This window comes from Heptranchias perlo, chromosome 6 (assembly GCF_035084215.1).
Source record: "Heptranchias perlo isolate sHepPer1 chromosome 6, sHepPer1.hap1, whole genome shotgun sequence".
Classification (NCBI taxonomy): Eukaryota; Metazoa; Chordata; class Chondrichthyes; order Hexanchiformes; family Hexanchidae; genus Heptranchias; species Heptranchias perlo.
In genome coordinates this window covers 58,822,525-58,846,225 of record NC_090330.1, presented here as the reverse complement: position 1 = coordinate 58,846,225, position 23,701 = coordinate 58,822,525, and the positions used below count along the sequence as shown (strand labels likewise).

At 41.1% G+C, this 23,701-nt stretch overlaps 1 protein-coding gene across 3 annotated transcripts in view; it reads right to left on the bottom strand.

Moving 5' to 3' along the window:
- amotl1 (angiomotin like 1) overlaps positions 1 to 23,701 on the bottom strand; it is a 131,465-nt gene that overhangs the window by 81,578 nt on the left and 26,186 nt on the right. For all 3 annotated transcript variants that reach the window (XM_067986361.1, XM_067986362.1, XM_067986364.1), the window contains exons 2-4: positions 15,816 to 15,971; positions 13,816 to 14,743; positions 9,403 to 9,670 (exon numbers count right to left, since the gene is read on the bottom strand). In XM_067986361.1, the coding sequence (XP_067842462.1) occupies positions 9,403 to 9,670; positions 13,816 to 14,743; positions 15,816 to 15,971 (1,352 nt within the window). The remainder of the gene's footprint in view (positions 1 to 9,402; positions 9,671 to 13,815; positions 14,744 to 15,815; positions 15,972 to 23,701) is intronic.

The window sequence follows — 23,701 nt, the reverse complement described above, 5'->3', positions numbered from 1 at the left end:
TACCCATTAGATCTAGAAATATAATGCTGTCTATTTGAAAAATCCTGAAAGCTCTGTCAGAGCGCAACAAACAACTATTCAGATTTCTAAATGTCTTTTGGAAAAATTCCAATGATACATTCATGGGAATCTAAAATAAACTCAGGTTTCTATCGGACTGAAATCTCTGAGGCACTCATGGGCAACTTTGAAGCTACAGGGTTAAACTGGTTTTTGTAAATACTCAGCCCATATATATATTTCTAAAAGTTTGATCACTGATCTTCATAACTAAATATGGTTTTGGCTTAAAAATATAATCATGTTTGTAGCAACCAGCTTCTGCTGGATAGACAAGGCTTCCGGACAAAAACAAAAGGTCTAACAGATCTGTAATTAATCTGGTTTTGTTTGGTCCTGATTAATATTAGTTCCAGTTCAATCTGACCTATTATGATATCTGCTGAAACATGTTGTACTGTAGGGTATATGAACATAACAAAGCATGAAACAAAAGAAGCCCATCCAGCGCAGTGAGAACATTCCTTCCTGCAGAATAAAGCATCATTGAAATCTCAGAGCAGGAGGAGGCCGTGTGGCCCACCATGCCTGTGCTGGTGCTAGCTCCACATGAGATCTATCTACCCTCAATACTCATCAACCACAGAAATTTTGGCTGTGATCCTTCACCCGCTGAGGGAGATAAAGTGAGTTGAGGAGAAATGACATTTAAGAGGGAATTAAATAAGCACCTAAGAACTATCTACCCTAATATTACTTTGCAACTCTTTCTCTGTATTCTTTAATATTTTTCCATTTCCATTCCCTCCAAACAGAAAAGAAAGTCACTTCGATAATATATCTGATGGCCCCACCTCTGATCAGCTGCCTCACAGTGAACAGAGACTGGCACCTTCTGATCTTGCATGCTGATCCTGGGGTAAAAATGGCTTGGATCAAAGGTGATATTGAAAATTGTAGTGCAGTTATCCTAGGAAAGGGCACATCCTTAGAGGTTTGAGATGCGGAAATTATTTTATTTTGAATAGCCTCTGAGACTACCTGTTCTGTTTTTTTTCTCCTCTCCTAAAGACTTTGGGGTAAATTGTTACCTTCACCACATAGGCAGTAATCTGGCAGAGCAGATCGCCCACCCATTATTGAACCAGTCCGATTTTCGTCAGATTGAAATCAAGGGAATGAAATTCGGATGGGTTCTCTAACAGGTGGGGGATCTGCTCTGCTCGCTGAAGTCCAATTCCATTGGCATTAGATAGTCCTAGCATATATTCAACCATAGAAAATAGTACAATGGCACCTAATCCAATGTCCACACACAGATGTATTTTTCCAGCAGGAATCACTGGATGATCACAGGAAAACCTGGCTATTTTTTCCACTCCTTAGCCCTGGTTGATTGAGGCCAATTATCGCATCATACTGCCACTCCGGTTGAGATAAGCTAATTAAGCAGAGATCACACCTTGGACCCAGCTGTATATGGCTCAGTTCCACAGTGGACAGTACACTTACCATATGAGCTATTGGAGAACAGAATTTACAAATATAAGAACAGTCAAGGGCAAAAATGAATCATTCTACCCATCGGAGGTCATCCTTCGAGTACTTTCAACTCTCCCAACCTTGTATTCAACTGCATTTTGAATGCCCCGACTGTACTTGTCCATACTGCCTTGCCTGCCAGGTCATTCCAAACATTTATTTTGAGGAAAGAAATTCTTCCTAATATTTGTTTAAATTTACTTTTCACTGATACAAACTTATTTCCTCTGGGCCTACTACTCTGACTTACTTTGACGTAATATTTTGGGTTTACCTTATCTATACCATTTAATATTTTATATATTTGAATGAGATGCCTTCTTTTCCCCAGAATGTAGAACATGAGCTTCTCTGATTTTTCCTCATAGTTCATCCCCTTTATTTTGGATCACTCTTATTGCGTTTTTCTGCATCCTCTCCAATGTATGTACACCTTTTCTGTGGCACAGTGATTAGAATTGAAAACTATGATCCCATCAGTGCAAATAAAGTCTTAGCGGAACCTCCCAGAGATGTATACTCTACTGATCCCTACATTCTATTTATTTTTTAAATTTCTTTGCCAAATTGTCTAGACAGTGAAAGCATTGAGTCTTTAAATACTCCTGGGTCTCTTTCTTAAGAAGTCTCCCTGTGCTAATTCTACTCCCTTAATTTTATACCTATCCCACTCATTATTATCACACAATGTGCACTTGTCAGTTTAAAATTTTATTTGTTTGCCCAATTACATTACCAATCCAAATCCTCCTGCAAATCTTTAATTGTAGCACCTGTCTCTATTGATCTTCCTAGTTTAGTGTTGTCAGCAAATCCATTTCAGCATCCTGGACATTTATGTAAGCTTTGAGGGTCAGCTCAGTTACATAATAGCATTCTCACCTCCAAGTCAGAAGGTCATGCGTTCAAGCCGCACTCCAGGACTTAAGTACATAATATAAGCTGACACTTCAATGCAGTACTGAGGGAGTACCACATTGTTGCAGGTGCTGTCTTTCGGATGAGACGATAAACCGTGGTCCTGTCTGCTTGTTCAGGTGCCATAAAAGATCCCTTGGCACTATTCGAAGAAGAGTAGGGGAGTTCTCTGCTGTGAGGCTGGAGTTCCTCAAGAAAAATACGTTGTGGCAACTCTCTGAAAATATGGCATTGACAAGCTGACCACAGACAATGTGAACACTGAGGAAGCAAAATCTTTCTATTCTGGAAATTCAATGGGTCCATAGTAGGACCCCACAGTGCACTAAGGGTGACATCCATAGCACTCTGAATTTTGAGAAAATTCAAACTGAACAGCCTTTCTTGCAACTTCCCAGAAGTCATCCCAACATGGATGAATTATCCAACTCTTCTGAAGAAGGTAATGGTAAGCTGTCAAATGTAAGCCTGGAGAGCACCCTGGCTGATGTTGCTTAAGTCCCCAGTTCCAGCTTGGAAGGAGCCAATTGCATAAAAGTTGACAGCTGTACTGACTTGGACAGCCACTGGCAGTGGCATTTAGGCACTTAATCTGGGCTGCAAGTCATCGTACAGAAGGAGACATATTTCAGAGCTTTTTTAGTGAAACATTGGTGATGAAGGCACAGCGCTTCATTCAGTCCCTAATAAGATCTGCAGGGCCTATAGACTAATTGTGGGGTAGGGGGAGGGGTGTGAGGGTAATAGTGGGTTGGCCTCATTCTCATTCAATCATGCAGCACTCTCCTTTGCTGTCTTCTGTTTTCCTCAAATGCAAACAGGGGAAGCTCATGGGTAAACCCATGCTGCTGAAAACGTATTGGTGATAAGTGTTCCTCATTCTGGCAGTTTGAAGCACAGCTCAGTAACTCATTAAGGCAAAAAGAATCCTGAAAAATGCAGGCAAAACTGAGATATGGGCAAAAGTTGTTCAGGCAGTGAGCACCTTTTAATGGATCACTTCCACTGGCTGGGTTGGCTCATGTTCCAGGTACATCTCATTTATCTGTGCACAAGTTACAATGATAGAAATTATGTCTAATGGGTGTGAAAATGATAGCAAACCATGGGTAAACAGGTACTGCCCAAAAATACAACCCTCAAGATGAAGATGTACCCACATAACACCCCTTTCTCACCACATAGGTTTTCAGCCCCATCTTCTAAAGTGAGTACTTTTGGAACATGTTCACCGTTTAATTTAGAGGGACAGTTTTCCACAGCCACTCTCATACTTCCACTAATAATGTTAATAATTAGTGGTAAGAACAAAAGTGTTCTCTTGCTTTTCTAACCAGAATATACCACATGGCATAAGGGATCAGAGAGGAAGGATAGAAAAGAAAATACAAAACAAATAAATAAATCAGGCTTTCTGGATAAGCAATGGCCAAGTTAACAATTCACCATAGTGATGCAAAAAATTAGCTAATACTTTTCATTTCTTTGAACACTTTCTCATGCTCAAGCTCAGTGTTTTTCCAGCTCCGTGGAATTTTAAAGTAAACTATGCTAGGAAACAAAAATGGTGTTTTCCAAATTTGTTGAATGAACACTTGGAAAACAGGCATGTGCAGCCCATGTGAAACAGATACTGTATCACCGACGGAGCTACGGCTTGTTATCTGGACTGTATTCCTTGTTTATCTAATCGTGCAGCTGGTTTTGATTTATTTTTATAACATGGGCTATGTCAGACTTCAAAAACTGATATTTAGATTACAATAACAAATGTTCTGGCATCCATCGTGCTTTAGACAATTCAACAATAAGATGTCTGAGCCGTGAATTTTTTTTCACTATGATTTCCCCTTCCCTCCAGAATGTACTGACTCCCTGATGGTTTCACAGGTATTGGCAGCTCTATGCTACCTTGTCCATGTGGCTATTCTTCATATGTGAGCCTCAGCAGTGAGTGCTGACAGGCTTGTTCAGACCTGTGAGCAGCAGCTTGGCTTCGTGTCCTCACCTGAAATCCAAAGATGCTCACTTTCATTGGGGTCACTGGAAAGAGATTAGGAATAAGAACCCTGGGTAACTTTTCACCTCTCTGGTCCATAGGAATGAAGATCAATATGTGTACATTTCTAATTTTGTCCAAGAGTTACCCTGTGTATGGAGCTCAATCTGCAGTTGAATTGAAAATACAAACTCTGGTGTTTGCTTATTGGAGACCGATGCAAGGCTCTGTTGCTGTGCACAGACATAAAAATTGGACTCCCTGGATTCCAAAGTGCATGAATTTTTACATTGCTTAACTATTTCCCAATGGAACCACAAAGGCAGCCTTTAAAGGAGCAGTGCCTTTGAAAAAGTGTTTGACTATTTCTAAACAAGTTTAAAAAAATACAAAGCAATGACTTGATTCACTTCAGTATGCACATGTGTCACTTACGCATAATATTATCACAATGAAAATGATAATTGACTCTTCAACTTCTTATCCCTCATCAAAAATAGAAAAAAAAGCTTATTGAGTACTTTTTCATGAAGACACCGGGGTAATTTTGATTTTGGGCGATAGTGTTAACAGGCGATATCGGGTCAGCCGCCTGTTCGGGAGAGACGTACAACAGGTGGCTGATCCAATATTGCCTGTTTTACACTATCACCCAAGGTCAAAATTACCCCTAGTGTCCCTTTAAATTAGGCGCAAGATAAATGGAATTTGTGCCTTGTGCAATAGAGAGTGCTGTCTGAAACTATGTTGATGCTCCATTGCTTGGCAAAGCTGGGATATGCTCAAGTAACAGATAAATATAAATACTTAATTTTTTTAAAAAGCATAGAACTAGTTGAGCACAGTACATTGTGTACATGTTTTTAATAAGTAACAAATATCACAACTACAAAAAGACAAACTGTGTAATTAGGAAATAGTGTGAAAATATAGACTGTAAAACATAGGTGCGGGAGTGCACAAGAATCGTTGTATCAGTTTTTCACTGGCCTTATTGTAACAGTCTAACATTTCACCATGTGTTGTTGATCCCAGTTCAGTAATAGTATGGTATGTACAACATCTGAACTGACACAGGTATAGCAGTCTTGTGACTGCTAATTCCAGTTAAGCATACAAACATCAGAGGAAAAATTCCATTCAGCATATGCACTAAATAAACACCAAAAATGTAGTGCAAATTCAATGTTAACATACATCAAATGTAACATTCACAACCTGCACTTGACATCCAAGGCACTTCACAGTGTAGGATGGATGAGCTGAGGGGGGCGGTGGGAGGGAGGAATTGGATACCGAACAGGAAGTTTGGAAAAGAGTTAGAGAAGGTTACTGAAAGAAGAGTTCAAGAGGTAGGTTTTGAAGAAGGTTTTGAAAATGAAGAAAGTTTCAGAGTGGCTGGATGGCTGTATAATTGATGCTGTAGAGGAAGGGGGAAAGCTTTGTGTAAATACTATGTGCTAAATAGTACTAGTTTACATTTAAAATCACCAGCGTCACCTTTTTATTCTATTCATATTTTTTATTTTACAGAATATAACAACTGGCCCAATAGCGAGACAGTTAGCATATATCCAAAACCCTGACAGTTATGAATTATCCTGCCTAATGGGTGTTGTAAAGTTTCTTACATCTTGACAATCTATTTATTTAGACTACATTAAACAGAAATGGAACTGAGAATTCAAAGTATGTAAGAAGAAGAATTATATCCATGTTTATTCTTCTAAAGTGAAACACACCAGGTCAAAAAATTTGCTCAAAATTAAAAGACGTTATTCAATTGTTTATGAAACCTTCAAGTGATATTATCATTGTTTCTCACTAACTCCTCCCAGTTTTCTCCCCTCATATTCATTATAAAATATCTGCACCCCTTCTTTTCTGACTCACGTTGGAGTATGTTTCCAATCAGGAGTATGAACCGTGGCTGATTTTTTGTCCTTTGCTAAACCAGGGTTGCTGATGCCAATTGTAGGGCCCCTACTGTCACTGCTGTGAAGATCAGCTAACTCAACTCATTTTAAATCCCCCTCTGCCTGCTCATAGCAACGCTGTACGCAGCAACACACTGGCATTCCTAGCGTCCAGCACTGTTACAGTGTTAATGATTGGAAATATGAGGGTCATGCTGGAGGGCATCTCGCATCTCCAGGTTAGTATCCACCATTGCTGCTGCTTCTTCCTCCCACTAATCTTTGATAGGTCAGGCATTCTGTCAAACACAAACTTAGCAGGCACCATAACATCACAAAGGGAGGGAGAGAGAAAACAGGGAACTACAGGCCAGTTAGCCTGACTTCAGTCGTCGGGAAAATGCTGGAATCCATTATTAAGGAAGTGGTAACAGGGCACTTAGAAAATCATAATATGATTAGGCAGAGTCAACATGGTTTCATGAAAGGGAAATCGTATTTAACAAATTTATTAGGGTTTTTTGAGAATGTAACGAGCAAGATAGATAGAGGGGAACCAATGGATGTAGTATATTTGGATTTTCAAAAGGCATTCCATAAGGAGCCACATAAAAGGTTGTTACACAAGGTAAGGGCTCATGGGGTTGGGGGTAATATATTAGCATGGATAGAGAATTGGTTAAAGGACGGAAAACAGAGAGTAGGGTTAAACAGGTCATTCTCAGGTTGGCAGGCTGTAACTAGTGGAGTGCCGCAAGGATCAGTGTTTGGGCCTCAGCTATTTACAATCTATATTAATGACTTAGATGAAGGGACCGAGTGTAATGTATCCAAGTTTGCTGACGATACAAAGCTAGGTGGGAAAGTAAGCCGTGAGGAGGACACAAAGAGTCTGCAAAGGGATATAGACAGAATAAGTGCATGGGCAAGAAGGTGGCAGATGAAGTATAATGTAGGGAAATGTGAGGTTATTCACTTTGGTTGGAAGAATAGAAAAACAGAATATTTTTTTAATGGTGAGAAACTATTAAATGTTGGTGTTCAGAGAGACTTGGGTGTCCTCGTACAAGAACACAAAAAGTTAGTACGCAGGTACAGCAGGCAATTAGGAAAGCAAATGGCATGTTGGCCTTTATTGCAAGGGGGTAGAGGCGGTGTAACAAAGGTTCACTAGATTAATTCCTGGGATGAGAGGGTTGTCCTTTGAAGAGAGGTTGAGTAGAACCGGCCTATATTCTCTGGAGTTTAGAAGAATGAGTGGTGATCTCATTGAAACATATAAGATTATGAGGGGCCTTGACAGGGTAGATGCTGAGAAATTGTTTCCCCTGGCTAATAAGTCTAGAACTAGAGGGCATAGTCGCAGGTTAAGGGGTCAGCCATTCAAGACTTAGAAGAGGAGGAATTTCTTCATGCAGAGGGTAGTGAATCTTTGGAATTCTCTACACCAGAGGGATGTGGATGCTGAGTCGTTGAATATATTCAAGGCTGAGATGGATAGATTTTTGGACTCTAGGGGAATCAAGGGATATGGGGATCGGGTGGGAAAGTGGAGTTGAGGTCGAAGATCAGCCATGATCTGAATGGCGGAGCAGGCTCGAGGGGCCGTATGGCCTACTCCTGCTCCTATTTCTTATGTCCTTATGTACTGGGAATCACATTTAATTTCAAAGAGTGTGTTGCTGATATCATTGTAATACTTGTTCCTTTTTGTGCTTCCTTAGATGTCCCTGAGGGGCAAGTTGCAAGCCTGGAGGATGCGGAACGTACCACCTCACAACACACAACAATATTCATTCCAACTGTCGCAAACACCTGCGTTGTAATTCAGACTTCAAAGTGGGAGCACCAGGTAAAGTGCACAGCACAAGTGACGTGCAGGTGCAGGTGGCAGCATAACAGTGCGAAGCAATTGGATGGAGGCCCAGCTTGAGGCCACGTCAGCAGTAGAGTTCCAGGAATGCTGCAATCCAGAGTCTGCCTACAAAAGAGTCATTTGAGAGGTGTGACGGTAAGCATGGAGGACTTCAGTAGCTTATCCATGAAGTAGATTTTGACCACTTCGCAGAACTATGGGCATCCTGGAGTATATAGCACCACCAGGGGCACTGGCAACGGAATCGCCCCTTAGCAGAAGCCCTAAGTGAAACTGTGAGTTCACTTGGGAACCTACTAATTGATGCCATAGAGATCTTGGGCTAGACACCAATGTCCATGAGTCTGCTTTGTATGGATTCAGCATATCGGATTGGATTCAAAAATCGACTGGACAGTACTCCATGTTATGGGGCATGCTGAGGGAGTGCCCAGCAGCAAACATAGGCACCGTTGAGGAAGTTCTCTCTCAGGGGACTCAATATCCATTCTACCCAACTGCCCCATGCAAATGATCCACGCAGAGCTAGAGAGCAAACCCAGGCAGCCACCACTGTACCAGACATGCAGTTGCAAGATAATCTTTGTGATCCAGAAGGAGATAAAGAGCCACCTCTACTCCAAGAAACACTCAGCAGCCAGTCATCTCATTCCCTTCTCTCATTTGGATAGCACCTTGAAGGAACGCTAGTTTAGGTAGTAGGATACAGTCATCAGCTGTTGCGGCTGAAAAATTGAGAGTGCTGTGAGTCAGGCAAGCTGACCTTCGCACCTGATTTTCCAATCTTCACTCCTGTCCAACAAGATTCCGCATCAGGACTGCAATCGCACAATTTTGGCACTATAGTGTTCATTCTTACAACATATTTTGTGCAGAAAAAAATGAAAATAATTTGCTGAAATTATAATATACACATGTATACAATTCTTAATTTTATTGTCTTTTTGTTAATAATGCAATTTTTATTTATATTGATTATATTTTCTGTTCCTTCAGTTTAAAGGAGCCGATGTTATTAATATTAGAAAACCACTGGTTATATAATAGTATAAACAGCCATATGGCCAACAACTGCTACAAACACCTCAACAACGAACTACCTTTAGAACTTGGCTTGCCTTCAATTTGAAAGAATAAAAGAACCACAGTACCTTTTGTAGTTTTGCAGTTTTTTCATAGAAACCCTCCAGCTCCCGGCGAAGGGCACGGTTTTCTTCTGATAATATCTCCACCATCTGCTGTGCTCGTGCCACGATTGCAACTGCATCAACTGAAAGCAGCTGGTTTGACACAGTGGCTGGCTGGGGCTGGGGAAGACCAGGCTGCATCAGTTGGAACTGATTTTTTTCTAAGGAGCTCTGGGAAGACATTGGGCTGTGGTGCTGTAATGGCAGTGGTTGAAAAAATGTCTGGCATTGCCTGGAAAATCACAGCAAAAATAAAATCAATGCAATGGTCGACAGCAGCACACATGATGAATGCTTCATAATTGTAGCTATGATTTTTAAAAAGTTGAAGTCTCAGGAATTATGGAGTTATTTTACATAGTATAACTACATAGCTGTCTAGGCCCTAAGCTCTGGAATTCCCTCCCTAAACCTCTCTCCTCCTTTAAGACACTCGTTAAAACTTACCTCTTTGACCAAGCTTTTGGTCACCTATCCTAATATCTCCTTATGTGGCTCAGTGTCAAATTTTGTCCAATAATACTCCTGTGAAGCACTTTGGTACGTTTTACATATATACACGTTACATATTTATAACCAATATGTAAATGTAAGTTGTTGTTGTATAGTATAGCACCAAAATTGAGAGTCCATTCTGGCATCAAATCTCACTTGACAGAATTGCTCAATTCACATCACTCTCAATTTCAATCCACAATGACCTCAAAGAGAGAGTCCACGAATCAGTCACGCCGTCCTCCATGCCCAGTTCCCTCCTGTTGAGTGAGACTTTGTGCCAGACGCAGAATCTCTCAATTTCAGGGTTCATGCATCAATGCACTGCAGTTTCAATTTTGTGTCAATGCAATCTGTGTAGTGTGATGAGACAGTCAGCTCTCTCCTAATGTTGAAATTTAACCGACATTCAGATGCAAACACAGATGCACAGAATTCTATTTTCCCTGGACAGAGCAGGACATAGAGCCAGCATTATAGCTCATGTCTATTGGCTCTGCATCACCTTAACAGGTGTTGGTCTCAAATGTTTCCTGTAATATAACAAGACCGTTAGTATATAAAAAAAATTAAGTATTCTTTACAAACATTCCAATTCCAAGATTTTTTAATCTCTTTTTTCGGAAGTCCTCAAGGCAGGCTCAATTGCTGGAACAGACTGGTGTAAAAATTATTTTACAGCTATTACACTGGCCACTGTAGAGCTCGTGCTATAGCAAGTGTGTTGGCAGCACCCTGCAAGCCATCACAATGCAGTTCTTGAAATCTCTGGTATTTGTAAATATTGCTGAAATACACTTAGAACATAAGAAAAGCCAAGATGAGAAAAGACAAGTCGATCCTCCAATTAGAATTTCAGCTCTTTCAGCTGAGTATTTAATTGCATTTTAAATACCCCTAATATCTGGGCCCCGATATTAGCGGGGAGACAGGATAGCAGCGGGGGGGGGGCGATTGGATGCATGGCAAACTGCATGAACCAAACTTACCGTTTCCGACACGATCACACGTTGATTGATAGTGGTTAATGACCTCTCCGGGTTTCGCTCCCAGCAGCTAGCCTGATTGACAGGCTGGCTGCCATCAGGAGCTGCAATGCTGAGAGTGAGTAAGAAAGAGAGCCAGACGTCATCCGGCGCTGGAACGGAAGATCGGGGGGGGCGGAGAATGGAAGATCTGCTGCTGGATTGGAAGATTGGGGGGGGGGGGGGGGGAGATCGGGGGGACATCGGGAGGGTGAAGAGGGGGACATCGAAGCGGGAGACATTGGACATCGGAGCAGGTTGCAAAGGTAGGCGCATTTAGTGTTTTCTCTTCCTTCCATGGTTTTTTATTAAATTTATTTAGTTTCTTTTTCCCTGACCAGGCATGAATCAGAAACGGTGGGCAAGCCGCCCGGGTAAGTTAAAAATCTTTCTAATCCCTTCATCTGTCACAGGTAAAGTGCCTTAAGTACCTCAATGAGGTACATTTGGCTCTTTAACAGTCATCCCGCCGGCGGGACTTCCGTTTTCGGGTCGCCCACGCACACAGCTGGGTCCCTGAGAAACTCAGGAGCTAGCGGGTTGGAGCCGGCTTCTGAACCCGAACGGGATTTCCGCAATTTTCAGAGCCCCCCCCACCCCCGCATTTGCCTCCTAAAATCACCCCCCTGGTGTCACTGCTGGCAAATGATTCCATATATTTATCATCCTTTCCATGAAGTTCATTTTGGTATCTTCATGAATTTATTTTTTGCTAATTTAGGTTTAGTTTCGTTTTTATTTAATTTTTATCTTTTTTTGTCTCAATATCATGCAAAGGAGAGAACGCAGAACAATATTTGTAGATATAAATGTCCTCTTATGGGTTCTTTGTGTCGTTACGTTTCTCGTTAGTTTGTTTTTGATTTCACAAGTTGCTCCCCTGAACTAAGAATTCCTTCCAATTAAGGATCAATTAATCTCTATTTCTCCTCTTCCTCCACTTTCTCAGATCTCCTTGCCCTATTCAGTGTACATTGCTCTTCCTTTAGGTGATAATATTTAGATAGATTACTTACAATTCAAATGTAACCTGTTCCCTTTACTGGGAGGTTTTTTTTTAAAACACTAAAAAGCAATTTAATTCAGGGTAAGAATTTTTATTTTCCTGTAGAGGGTGGAGAGCTATCAGGATCATGGATCGAACGTTGCCACAGAAGTAATAAAACACTCTGATTGTCTGTACTTATCGTGCTAAGGAACGACGGCTGGAGAACGGAACATTTTCCATTTCTTTATGACAGTGTTTAGAATGTCCAGACCAGTCAAGCATGGCTAAATGCCAGGATTTTTAGTTTGTTACATATCAACCCCAGCATCAGAAGAACGTTCTGACCCCCTACTATAGTTCTGTTCACTCTATATTCTGGAACCTTCCATAGCAAGAATTACAAATTTAGTGCCTAAAACAGGGATTTGTTTTTTATACATTGTGGGCTTATGTTCACTGGTATCTCAATAATAAATAGAAATACTACAGACCTTAATTTCATCTTTATAAGCTGACTTTGAGCATGGATTCCATGCTGTTTTTATGTCAGTACTTAACTTATTTTCAAAATAGTGCAGTTACTTGATTTATAGTTTCTGACACCACTTTTTTGGGGGTGAATTTTGTTCTGTAAGCTCCATGCATGATTATTTGAACAGACATGCATATTATTGTGATATCACTGTAGCCATATGCATTCCAGGGCTCTAGTTCTGCTGCAGTTATATTATGCTGAGAGACATAAATTATGTCGATACAAGCAGTCTATTTGTGAGCACAGAATTAACTTGACTTAAGCAAGGCTAGTGACAAGGCTGAGTTGATTAATAATTCCTTTACCGAAGAATTGGATAAATAGGTGGCTGAGAATGGGAATGGTTGTAGAAATTGATATAGGCTGAAATTATCCATTCCCCTTGAAATACAAGGATTTCTCTGCTATAACGTAGAGAGCAATATTGTCTGGAAGACACCAAGTCAGGGTTGAATAGTGAAGATGTAAGGATTGATGAATGTTCTGAATGTGAGTGGGTTAGCATGCATGGAAGGGTGGATTGGACATAGTTGGTCAAAGGGTGGGCCTGGTGAGCTGAAAAGCCATTTCTCATTCCATGATTTCTTATATAGATTCTGTACAGTTGCTATCTGATACTGAGCACTCTAAATAATTAAACAGTAACAATGAATGAGAAAGCAGACATTAATGATCTTCAATATTAATTCAAAATCATTTGCTTTTGCTTTGTACACAAAATCAGTGTTATTATTGAGCTTAAAGAGAAAACAAATCATATTTAAACCAATGCTCTTCTTGTGTAATATTCTTAATTCATCATTCCAAATTGTTCCCATCATTATCATCATCAGTGACAGCTCTGCAACCACTTGTACTTCACTCCAGTGTTATACAAGAGTAAATTCAACAATCGCATGATCCCAGCAGGGAGCCAAGATTGACGAATCGACACTGCAGCGTTGCAGTCCTATCTCTGACCTATACTGTTTTCGAGCACCGTCTCCACTGGGAATGTGGGATCAGTGAATCTGATATGTAATTCAAAATGTTCTCTTCAGACATAACCCAAATTTGAAAGGGCAAAATCTATAAATGTGCACTGGTAATTTAATGGATGGAAAATTGTGAGGAGCATACCACTGAATTTCTGATATGTGGTCCCGGTTGGCAAGATCTGTATCAAAATTTCACACACCCACCATTATGCATTTCTGAAATCCTAGTGATAAAATAATAAAATAACCTCAGAGTACATTAATTTATACACAAAGCAGAATATCTAATTTATTATTATTTAACTATTTCTTCCAATTAGCATATATTTTTGGAAAAAAAATGGGATTTATTTTTACCTGGCAGATCCATATTCTGGTGGTGACTGATATCTTAGGATGGTTGCTTCCTGTCTAATTGCCAGAGTTGCAGGATATGGTTTAGGCAATTCCTGAAGAACTGCAGAATGTGGATCATTGTAAAAATGCCCAAGGTCGTGAGGCTGGTTAACTGTTGGCAACATTTGTTTGATTTTAAAAGGATACTCTGGGGGAGGACCTCTTGGGTCTACTTCTTTTGTAGGGGCTTGAGCAGATGGTTGTCCCCCACTCTTGAAGGCTTTGTTGGTTTGTTGGGAAGGAAAATTGTTATTTGAGGCAGGAGGATGTGACTTTACACCATTTCTTTCCAGAGAAAGTTGCATTAGCCGCTCACTAAGCGAACGAACGTGGCCTTGTTTAAGTTCTTTAAGTGCTTCGTCTTTGTGCACCTGCCCAGAGCTTACTCGGTTAACAGTAGGTCTCCCCTCTGTTCTTGTTTTCTGATTGGTGACCCCTGTAACATACAAACCAGGGCCAACAGTTGCTTGTTGCTGCCCTCTGAAGAACTGAGACTGTGCTTTGGCTTCCTCATAGGTTGGTAGTTCTTCAATATTCTGCTGTGCTAGAGTGACCCGTGCCTGCTTCTCCATCACACTGTTGTCCACCTGGTGCTCTTGCCCTTGAGGTTCTTGGCGTGCTGACTGATGGACCATTTGCGGATCTTCCTGTGTGAGGTTCTCTGTGGAAGAGTGTGCGCTCCCGGTGCTGTTGGATGGCCCTGTGCTCCCTGTGGCTTGCTGCTGTATCGCCAGCAAGTTCATGTTCTCATTTGGATTCCCATACCTCAAATGCTCCTGAATTAAGCGCTGCAAAACTGTTCCTGTTGCTACTTCCTCTGAACCTCTCATTTCAAATTTTGGAGTCCTGATGAGGTTCTGAGAAGGATGGCTGAAAAGTAGCTCTTCACCTAGAAAACAAGTTTTCTAAGATTTATATATTGTTTAACTTATAAAGTGCATAATTAGCATTATTTAAATGCAAAATTTATTGACATGGACTTCGATATGTACATGCATAGAACAGGATTATTGTTTAACAGCTAGATATAGCAGTATATTAAAATCTTTATAACATTTTACTTTACATGCCTTGTACCTGATAACTGATTTAAAATATAGCATTACAAAATCATACCACATTATAGTATGATCAATTGTACAAATTTGCAAAGAGTCAGCCTTGGCTCAGTGGTAGCAATCTCACCTGCTGAGTCAGAAGGGTATGGGTTCAAGCCCCATTCTGAGATTTGAGCACATAACCTAGGCTGATACTTCAGTGCAGCACTCTCAGCACTGCACTATCAGAGGTGCTGCCTTTCAGATGAAACATTAAACCAAGACTCAGTCTGCCCATATCTCCAAAGATGACATGAGAAGAGGTGGTGTCCGGTCCAACATTTATCCCTTAACTAACCTACTAAAACAACAGATTAACTGGTAATTTATTTCATTGGTGTTTATGGGATGTCATTGTGCTCAAATTTGCCACTGTGTTTTCCTACATTACAAGAGTAACTACACTTCAAAAGTACTTCATTGGCTGTGAAGTGCTTTGGTCGTGAAAGGAGCCATATAAATACAAGCTCTTTCTTTAGTTGGCTAGAGCAAATGTATGCATTTTTTTCTTTGGAATTTATGGCTCTGTTACTCTGTAACACATTGGAAAAATTTATTTCCAGTTCACAAGACAACTTATGGAGTTCTCTGATAAATATTTCAGTATGACTATGAGAAATTCATACAATTCAGAGGATAAAAATGTCTATTCTCTCACTTTGCAGTAATTAAATGTAGAAGTTTAAGAAAAGAATCGCAGCACTTGCAGGTTAGAAGTGATTTAGTTTGGGCTTTCAGTTTCAGGTGCACATTTTGAATCACTCATGGATAAAAATATTTCTTCCCGATCCCCGCTGATAGCAACCAGAACACATAATTTTAGTTCAACTCTCGCCATCAGTGAAAAGTTAAAAAGAAAGGTACCTTCTTCAGTTGCATCAATTTCTTCTGTACTTAATGGGAAATGCTCATGCCTTTTGTGATACAATTCATGCTCTCCATAAGATCCCTGTTCATACAGATATCCACTTTGTTCTAATAGCCAGAATGGAGTACCTGGGAAGTATTCATCTAGAGAATCTGAAAATGAAAAACAAATGTTGTCAAGTAACAGTCATAGTCTACATATCTACTGAGCTTTGATGCATAAAAAAGTCTAGCATCTAACATGTATCCATCACACTCCAAATGTCACACACCAGACACCACACTTCAATGTGTCACATTTCATTACAGTTGTGAAACAATCTTTAAAAAAAAAAGAGAATGTCATTGGCCTGGAGCCTGAAATTTACATGCAGTTACAATGGTCCTCAGATTGACATTAACAATTTATAAGTACCTACATTTGCCTATTAACAGCTGTAGCCTTAAAGAGACAGGCCAGGTTAGCAGCTAAACATCATTATCATACTCCAGATCCCTGGACTGCCTGTGAGCAACACGCCAGGAGATCTGCTACAATAGACTACATAATCTAGGACTCTTCATCATATATACAATCTTTTATTTTAGTGATGCTTCACTCCAGTGTAAAGACATTAAAAAAAAAGTTTAATTATATGTTCAGACACATTGGCTTATCTCCAGCTGTCTTGCATTCCTCCTTGAAACTATAGGCTTTTTAAATGCCTCGATTTTAAAATTTTCATCCTTGTTTTCAAATCCCCCTGTGGCCTTGCCTCTCCCTAACTCTGAAATCTCTTCCAGACTTACAACCCTCTGGAGTCTCTGTGCTCCTCCAATTCTTACCTCTTGAGCATCCCCGACTTTAATCGCTCCACCATTGGCAGCCGTGCCTTCAGCTGCCTAGGCCCTAAGCTCTGGAATTCCCTCCCTACACCTCTCTGCCTCTCTACCTCTCTCCTCCTTTAAGACGCTCCTTAAAACCTACCTCTTTGACCAAGCTTTTGGTCACCTATCCTACTATCTCCTTATGTGGCTCAATGTCAAATTTTGTTTGAAAATTGCTCCTGTGAAGGGCCTTGGGAGGTTTTACCATGTTAAAGGCGCTATATAAATGCAAGTTGTCGTTGTTGTTAAAACCAAAGCTTAGTGCAAAATATCGATTACTTCTTGAATTATCTGTTTTTCTCTCCTACTATCTTCAACCAAAGAGGCACCTTGAATGGACATTGGCCTTTCACGTCAGCTTCTCAATAACATCTTTAAGTTCTGGTTCACGCTGCATAGTTTTTCACTTTAATACCTTTGTTATGTTTTGGGATTTTTGAGTATTTTTTCACAGAAAGAAATTGGGGGGGGAAAAAAAAGTTACATTTAAGGGGTATGTTTTAAACACAGTATAACCAGTCAAGTTTTTAAAAAGATGATTAAAATACTAATGAGCTAGGCTTCGAAGTTGTTTCCCCAAAGACTATAAGCAATTTGTCAGCCTGTCTCAACACCTCACACCCATTGTGTTGAGGTCCCTAGTCCCAGGTGTATTAAAAAAAAGAGCTGGGAAGGCAAGCTTTCATCAGGATCCGAAAGAAAATACAGAAGGATAGTTATCAGCTATTTTGTTTATGTGGAGACAGATTGAACTAAGTAAGTCAATGAAGTAAAGCAGCTTAATGATTCATATCTGGCCTTGTCTTACCAAGTGTTTTCTTGGTACATCTTCAAAAGAAATGCACAAGTGGGAGCACATGTGAAAGACATGAATATCCAGTTCAGATCTCAAGGCAATACTATTGTTACACAGCTGGTTGCTCTACCGTATTGTTAGATATTGGGCAGTATGGGCACAGCCCTAAATTTTTTTTATTGGTTCATGGGATGTGGGCGTCGCTGGCGAGGCCGGCATTTATTGCCCATCCCTAATTGCCCTTGAGAAGATGGTTGTGAGTCGCCTTCTTGAACTGCTGCAGTCCGTGTGGTGAAGGTTCTCCCACAGTACTGTTAGGAAGGGAGTTCCAGGATTTTGACCCAGCGACGATGAAGGAACGGCGATAAATTTCGAAGTCGGGATGGTGTGTGACTTGGAGGGGAACGTGCAGGTGGTGTTGTTCCCATGTACCTGCTTCTCTTGTCCTTCTAGGTGGTAGTGGTGGCGGGTTTGGGAGGTGCTGTCGAAGAAGCCTTGGCGAGTTGCTGCAGTGCATCCTGTGGATGGTACACACTGCAGCCACTGTGCGCCGGTGGTGAAGGGAGTGAATGTTTAGGGTGGTGGATGGGGTGCCAATCAAGCGGGCTGCTTTGTCCTTGATGGTGTCGAACTTCTTGAGTGTTGTTGGAGCTGCACTCATCCAGGCAAGTGGAGAGTATTCCATCACACTCCTGACTTGTGCCTTGTAGATGGTGGAAAGGCTTTGGGGAATCAGGAGGTGAGTCACTCGCCGCAGAATACCCAGCCTCTGGCCTGCTCTTGTAGCCACCAGTATTTATATGGCTGGTCCAGTTAAGTTTCTGGTCAATGGTGACCCCCAGGATGTTGATGGTGGGGGATTCGGCGATGGTAATGCCGTTGAATGTCAAGGGGAGGTGGTTAGACTCTCTCTTGTTGGAGATGGTCATTGCCTGGCACTTTTCTGGCATGAATGTTACTTGCCACTTATCAGCCCAAGCCTGGATGTTGTCCAGGTCTTGCTGCATGCGGGCTCGGACTGCTTCATTTTCTGATGGGTTGCGAATGGAACTGAACACAGTGCAATCATCAGCGAACATCCCCATTTCTGACCTTATGATGGAGGGAAGGTCATTGATGAAGCAGCTGAAGATGGTTGAGCCTAGGAGACTACCTTGAGGAACTCCTGCAGCAATGCCCTGGGGCTGAGATGATTGGCCACCAACAACCACTATCATCTTCCTTTGTAAGATGATGGCCCAACCATCTTCAGCTGCTTCATCAATGACCTTCCCTCCAACATAAGGTCAGAGGTGGGGATGTTCACTGATGATTGCAGAGTGTTCAGTTCCATTCACAACCTCTCAAATAATGAAGCACTCCGTGCCCGCATGCAGCAAGACCTGGGCAATATCCAGGCTTGGGCTGATAAGTGCCAAGTAACATTTGTGCCAGACAAGTGCCAGGCAATGACCATCTCCAGCAAGAGAGCATCTAACCACCTTCCCTTGACATTCAACGGCATTATCATCGCCGAATCCCCCACCATCAACATACTGGAGGTTGCCATTGACCAGAAACATAACTGGACCAGCCACATAAATAATGTGGCTACAAGAGCAGGTCAGAGGCTGGGTATTCTGCGGCGAGTGACTCACCTCCTGACTCCCCAAAGCCTTTCCACCATCTACGCGGCACAAGTCAGGAGTGTGATGGAATACTCTCCACTTGCCTGGATGAGTGCAGCTCCAACAACACTCAAGAAGCTCAATACCATCAAGGGCAAAGCAGCTCGCTTGATTGGCATCCCACCCTGCACCTTAAACATTCGCTCCCTCCACCACCGGCGCACCGAGACTGCAGTGTGTACCATCTACAAGATGCACTGCAGCAACTCACCAAGGCTTCTTCAACAGCACCTCCCAAACCCGCGACCTCTGCCACCTAGAAGGACAAGGACAGCAGGTGCATGGGAACACCACCACCTGCACATTCCCCTCCAAGTCACACACCATCCCAATTTGGAAATATATTGCCGTTCCTTCATCATTGCTGGATCAAAATCCTGGAACTCCCTACCTAACAGCACTGTGGGAGTACCTTCACCGCACAGACTGCAGCAGTTCAAGGCGGCAGCTCACCACCACTTTCTCAAGGGCAATTAGGGATGGGCAATAAATGCTGGCCTTGCCAGTGACGCCCACATCCCACGAATGAATTAAAAAAAAGTCAGACCTCTTACAGCAGTGACTAGTACCGCTGCATGAGAGAATATCTAAGGCAAGACCCTAAACTTGTCACAATTGGTTGCAGCTGCCTGGGATTCTGAGCTATACCGGTGACAAAGAGGATTCAGAATGTTTAAAATTTGAAAGTGAACCAAACAGCAACAGTAATATTAACAAAATGTCCAAATCAAGAGAAGTTGAGTTTGCATTAGAAATGTTAGAGACCAAAGAGAAAGTGAAGAAGAGCGACTTTCAACTAAAACGAGAATTTCAATTAGTCCTTGAGCGACTAACCACAGCAGATATAATTTACATAACAGATCTGGAAACTTGGATTATGATAGCAGCCTTGTCATTTCAGGGAGTTTTCAGACAGATGTATTTCTGGAACAGTCCTCAACAAAAACTGCCAAGTTAGCCACTTAAGAAGAGCTCATTTTGTCTGCTGTAGATCAAACCCTCCTCCTCCATCACCTCCACTAACAGCTTTTGTAGTTTTTTCCATTTTTCATTTTACACAAAGCACTTGAATTGCAGACTTGATGTTACACCGTGTGAGTATTAGTGTTATGAACATGGCATAATTTCAAGGCTACATTGTGCTATAAGCATGGACTAACACAATGATATCAAAGCAATGACATTCAAGCAAAGGAATTATGTTTCGACATAGGCCTGCGTTTGACGTTAGTTACTTCAAAAGTATCAACTCCATTGCCTGTCAGCGCCCATTCATCTCTGTCATCCTGAAATGACTATTTGGCTTTTTTTTAAACAATCCTATTTATCATAGCACTATTTGAATAGTTAAAAGAATACATTTTTGGTTTTGGCCAAATTGTCTTTTACGATCTTTATTTTCGGGTTGCTGAATATAAAATTTAATTCCTTTATGAAAAAACCTTTCACCCAGAATGAATTGCTAACAATAACTAAACTGAAGAAGTTAGTTGCTGATATCTGTGGCTTGGATAGAATATTCAGATCTGGTACAACTTCATCCATGTAAATTATCAACATTATCCCAGAACCACAGCTGCTGAAAGGCATCATTGGAAAACATTGGCAACCCATCACATGTGCATGAAGCTGGATCTGCAATTTAACAAACGTAGGTTCAAATAGTCAGTGCAAGGCTTTAGCAGGCCCAGATCTACTTCTATGGACTATTTGTGTGCAGAAATCCATACCTAGAACTCTTCCACAAGTACTGTTGACAAAATGTTGCAAATTTGGTCTGAAAGTTTTAAATAAATGCAGCATTATGCAGAAAGGGTCACCTTTTTACCAGGGAACAGTTGTATCACCTTTGGGTCAATTGTGTTATTGGCCTTGGACGGGAGTTGCGCAGATTCACCAGAATGATACCTGGGGTAAAAGGGTTAAAATATGAGGACAGTTTGCATAGACTAGGCTTCTATTCCCTTGAGTATAGAAGATTACAGGGTGATCTAATTGAGGTGTTTAAGATGATTAAAGGAGTTGTTAGGGTAGATAGAGAGAAACTATTTCCTCTGGTGGGGGAGTCCAGAACAAGGAGGCATAAGGAGCATAACCTTAAAATTAGAGCTAAGCCATTCAGGGGTGATGTCGAGAAGCACTTCTTCCCACAAAGGGTAGTGGAAATCTGGAACTCTCTCCCCCCAAAAGCTGTTGTGGCTAGGTCAATTGAAAATTTCAAAATTGAGATTGGTAGATTTTTGTTGGGCAAGGGTATTAAGGGTTACAAAACCAAGGCGGATAGATGGAATTAAGTTACAATGATCTAATTGAATAGCGGAACAGGCTCGAGGGGCTGAATATAGGAACATAGGAACAGGAGTGGGCCATTCAGCCCCTCGAGCCTGTTCCTCCATTCACTGAGATCATGGCTGATCTGTATCCATTTACCCACCTTGGTTCCATATCCCTTAATACCCTTGGCTTGCAAAAATCTATTGATCTCAGATTTAAAATTATTAATTGAGCTAGCACCTACTACTTTTTGTGGGAGAGAGTTCTGCACTTCTAACACCCTTTGTGTGAAGAAATGTTACCTAACTTCTCTCCTGATTGGCCTGGCGCTGATTTTAAGGTTATGTCCCCTTGTTCTACGCTCCCCTACCATATCCACCCTATCAATTCCTTTCAAAATCCTAAAAACCTCAATCAAATCACCCTTTAACCTTCTATATTCCAGGGACTACAAGCGTAGTTTATGTAATCTCTCCTCATAATTGAACCCTTGGAGCCCTGGTAACATTCTGGTGAATTTGCGCTGCACTCCTTCCAAGGCCAATATATCCTTTCTATGGTGCGGTGCCCAGAACGGTACACAGTATTCCAGATGTGGTCTAACCAGGGCTTTGTATAGCTGTAGCAAAACTTCCTTCCCTTTATATTTTAGCCCTCTAGATATAAAGGCTAACATTTCATTAGCCTTTTTGATTTTTTTGTACCCGACCACTACATTTTAGTGATCTACGTACATGGACCCCTAAACATCTTTGGACCTCCACTGTTCCTAGCTTCTCACCATTTAAAAAATACTCTGATCTATCCTTTTTTTGGTCCAAAATGGATGATCTCACATGTAACCGCGTTGAAATCCATCTGTCACAGTTTTGCCCACTCACTTAATCTATCAATGTCTCTTTATAATTTCATGTTCCCGTCTACACTACTTACTATGCTACCTAACTTTGTGTCATCGGCAAACTTGGATATATGGCTCTCTATTGTGTTATCCAAGTCATTAATAAATATAGTGAATAGTTGAGGCCCCAGCACAGATTCTTGTGGGGCACCACTAGTCACTTCTTTCCAATTCGAGCATATACCCATTATCCCTACTCACTGTCTTCCATCGCCTAACCAATCTCCTAACCAGGTCAATAATTTGCTTTCAATTGCCTGAACTTTAATTTTAGCTAACAGTCTCTTATGTGGAACCTTATCGAATGCCTTCTAGAAGTCCACATAAACTATATCCATAGACATTCCCCTGTCTACTACTTTAGTTACTTCTTCAAAAAATTCAATTAGGTTCGTTAGAGGTGACCTACCCCTTACAAATCCATGTTGGCTCTCTCTAATCAGCTCAAATTTTTCTAAGTGCTGTCACTTTGTCCTTAATTATAGATTCCAATAACTTACCCACAACAGATGTTAGACTAACAGGTCTATGATTTCCTGTTTCCCTCTCTCACCTTTCTTAAATAATAGTTCATTTGCCATTTTCCAATCTAAAAGAGACAATTCCTGAATAGAGAGCGCTTTGGAAGATTATGGCTAAAGTATCTGCAATTTCCTCACCTACTTCCTTTAAAACCCTGGAGTGGAAACCATCAGGTCCTGGGGATTTGTCAGTCTTTAGTGTCATTATTTTTTCTAATACTGTTTTCTTGCTTACTTTAGTGAGTTCCATTCATTATTAGTTTCCCTGGAATATCAGGTACATTATCCTCCTCCTCTACTGTGATGACTGATCCAAAGTCATTATTCAACAATGGCCGACACCCCTTCCCATGTTTCTATAGCTAAGGGAAAGAAATTATAGAAAATCTTCACTTTGATTTTCAGATAGACCATTTTCAAATTTACCATCACTGAAAGTGTGGTGCAGTATTGAACCATACAGACCAACAAGGTTCCATGTTGAATCACCAATCCCTGTTGAGTTAATTGATGTCAGGCAGGCCAGTAGTAGAGGCACTAAAATTGACCTCAGTGTCTTTTGGTTAGGGAAGGGGACAAAAAGTTGAGGAAGTGTTCTTGCTTTTGATTGGTGGGAAGTTCACATATGTGGATATTGGCAGAAGATAGGGTCACTGCGACAGTGATTCCCTGCAGTTCAGTACCCTGTTGACACATTAAAGTGTCCAAAGTATTAGACTGTAAAAGACACACATAAGACCATACACTTAGATGGGCCATTACCTTCAAAAGTTGTTGGGAGAAATTAGGGGAAAGAAAATTGAAAAAGAAATTGGTCAAAGATAGTACACAAGAATAAATTAAATGATTGAAAATGT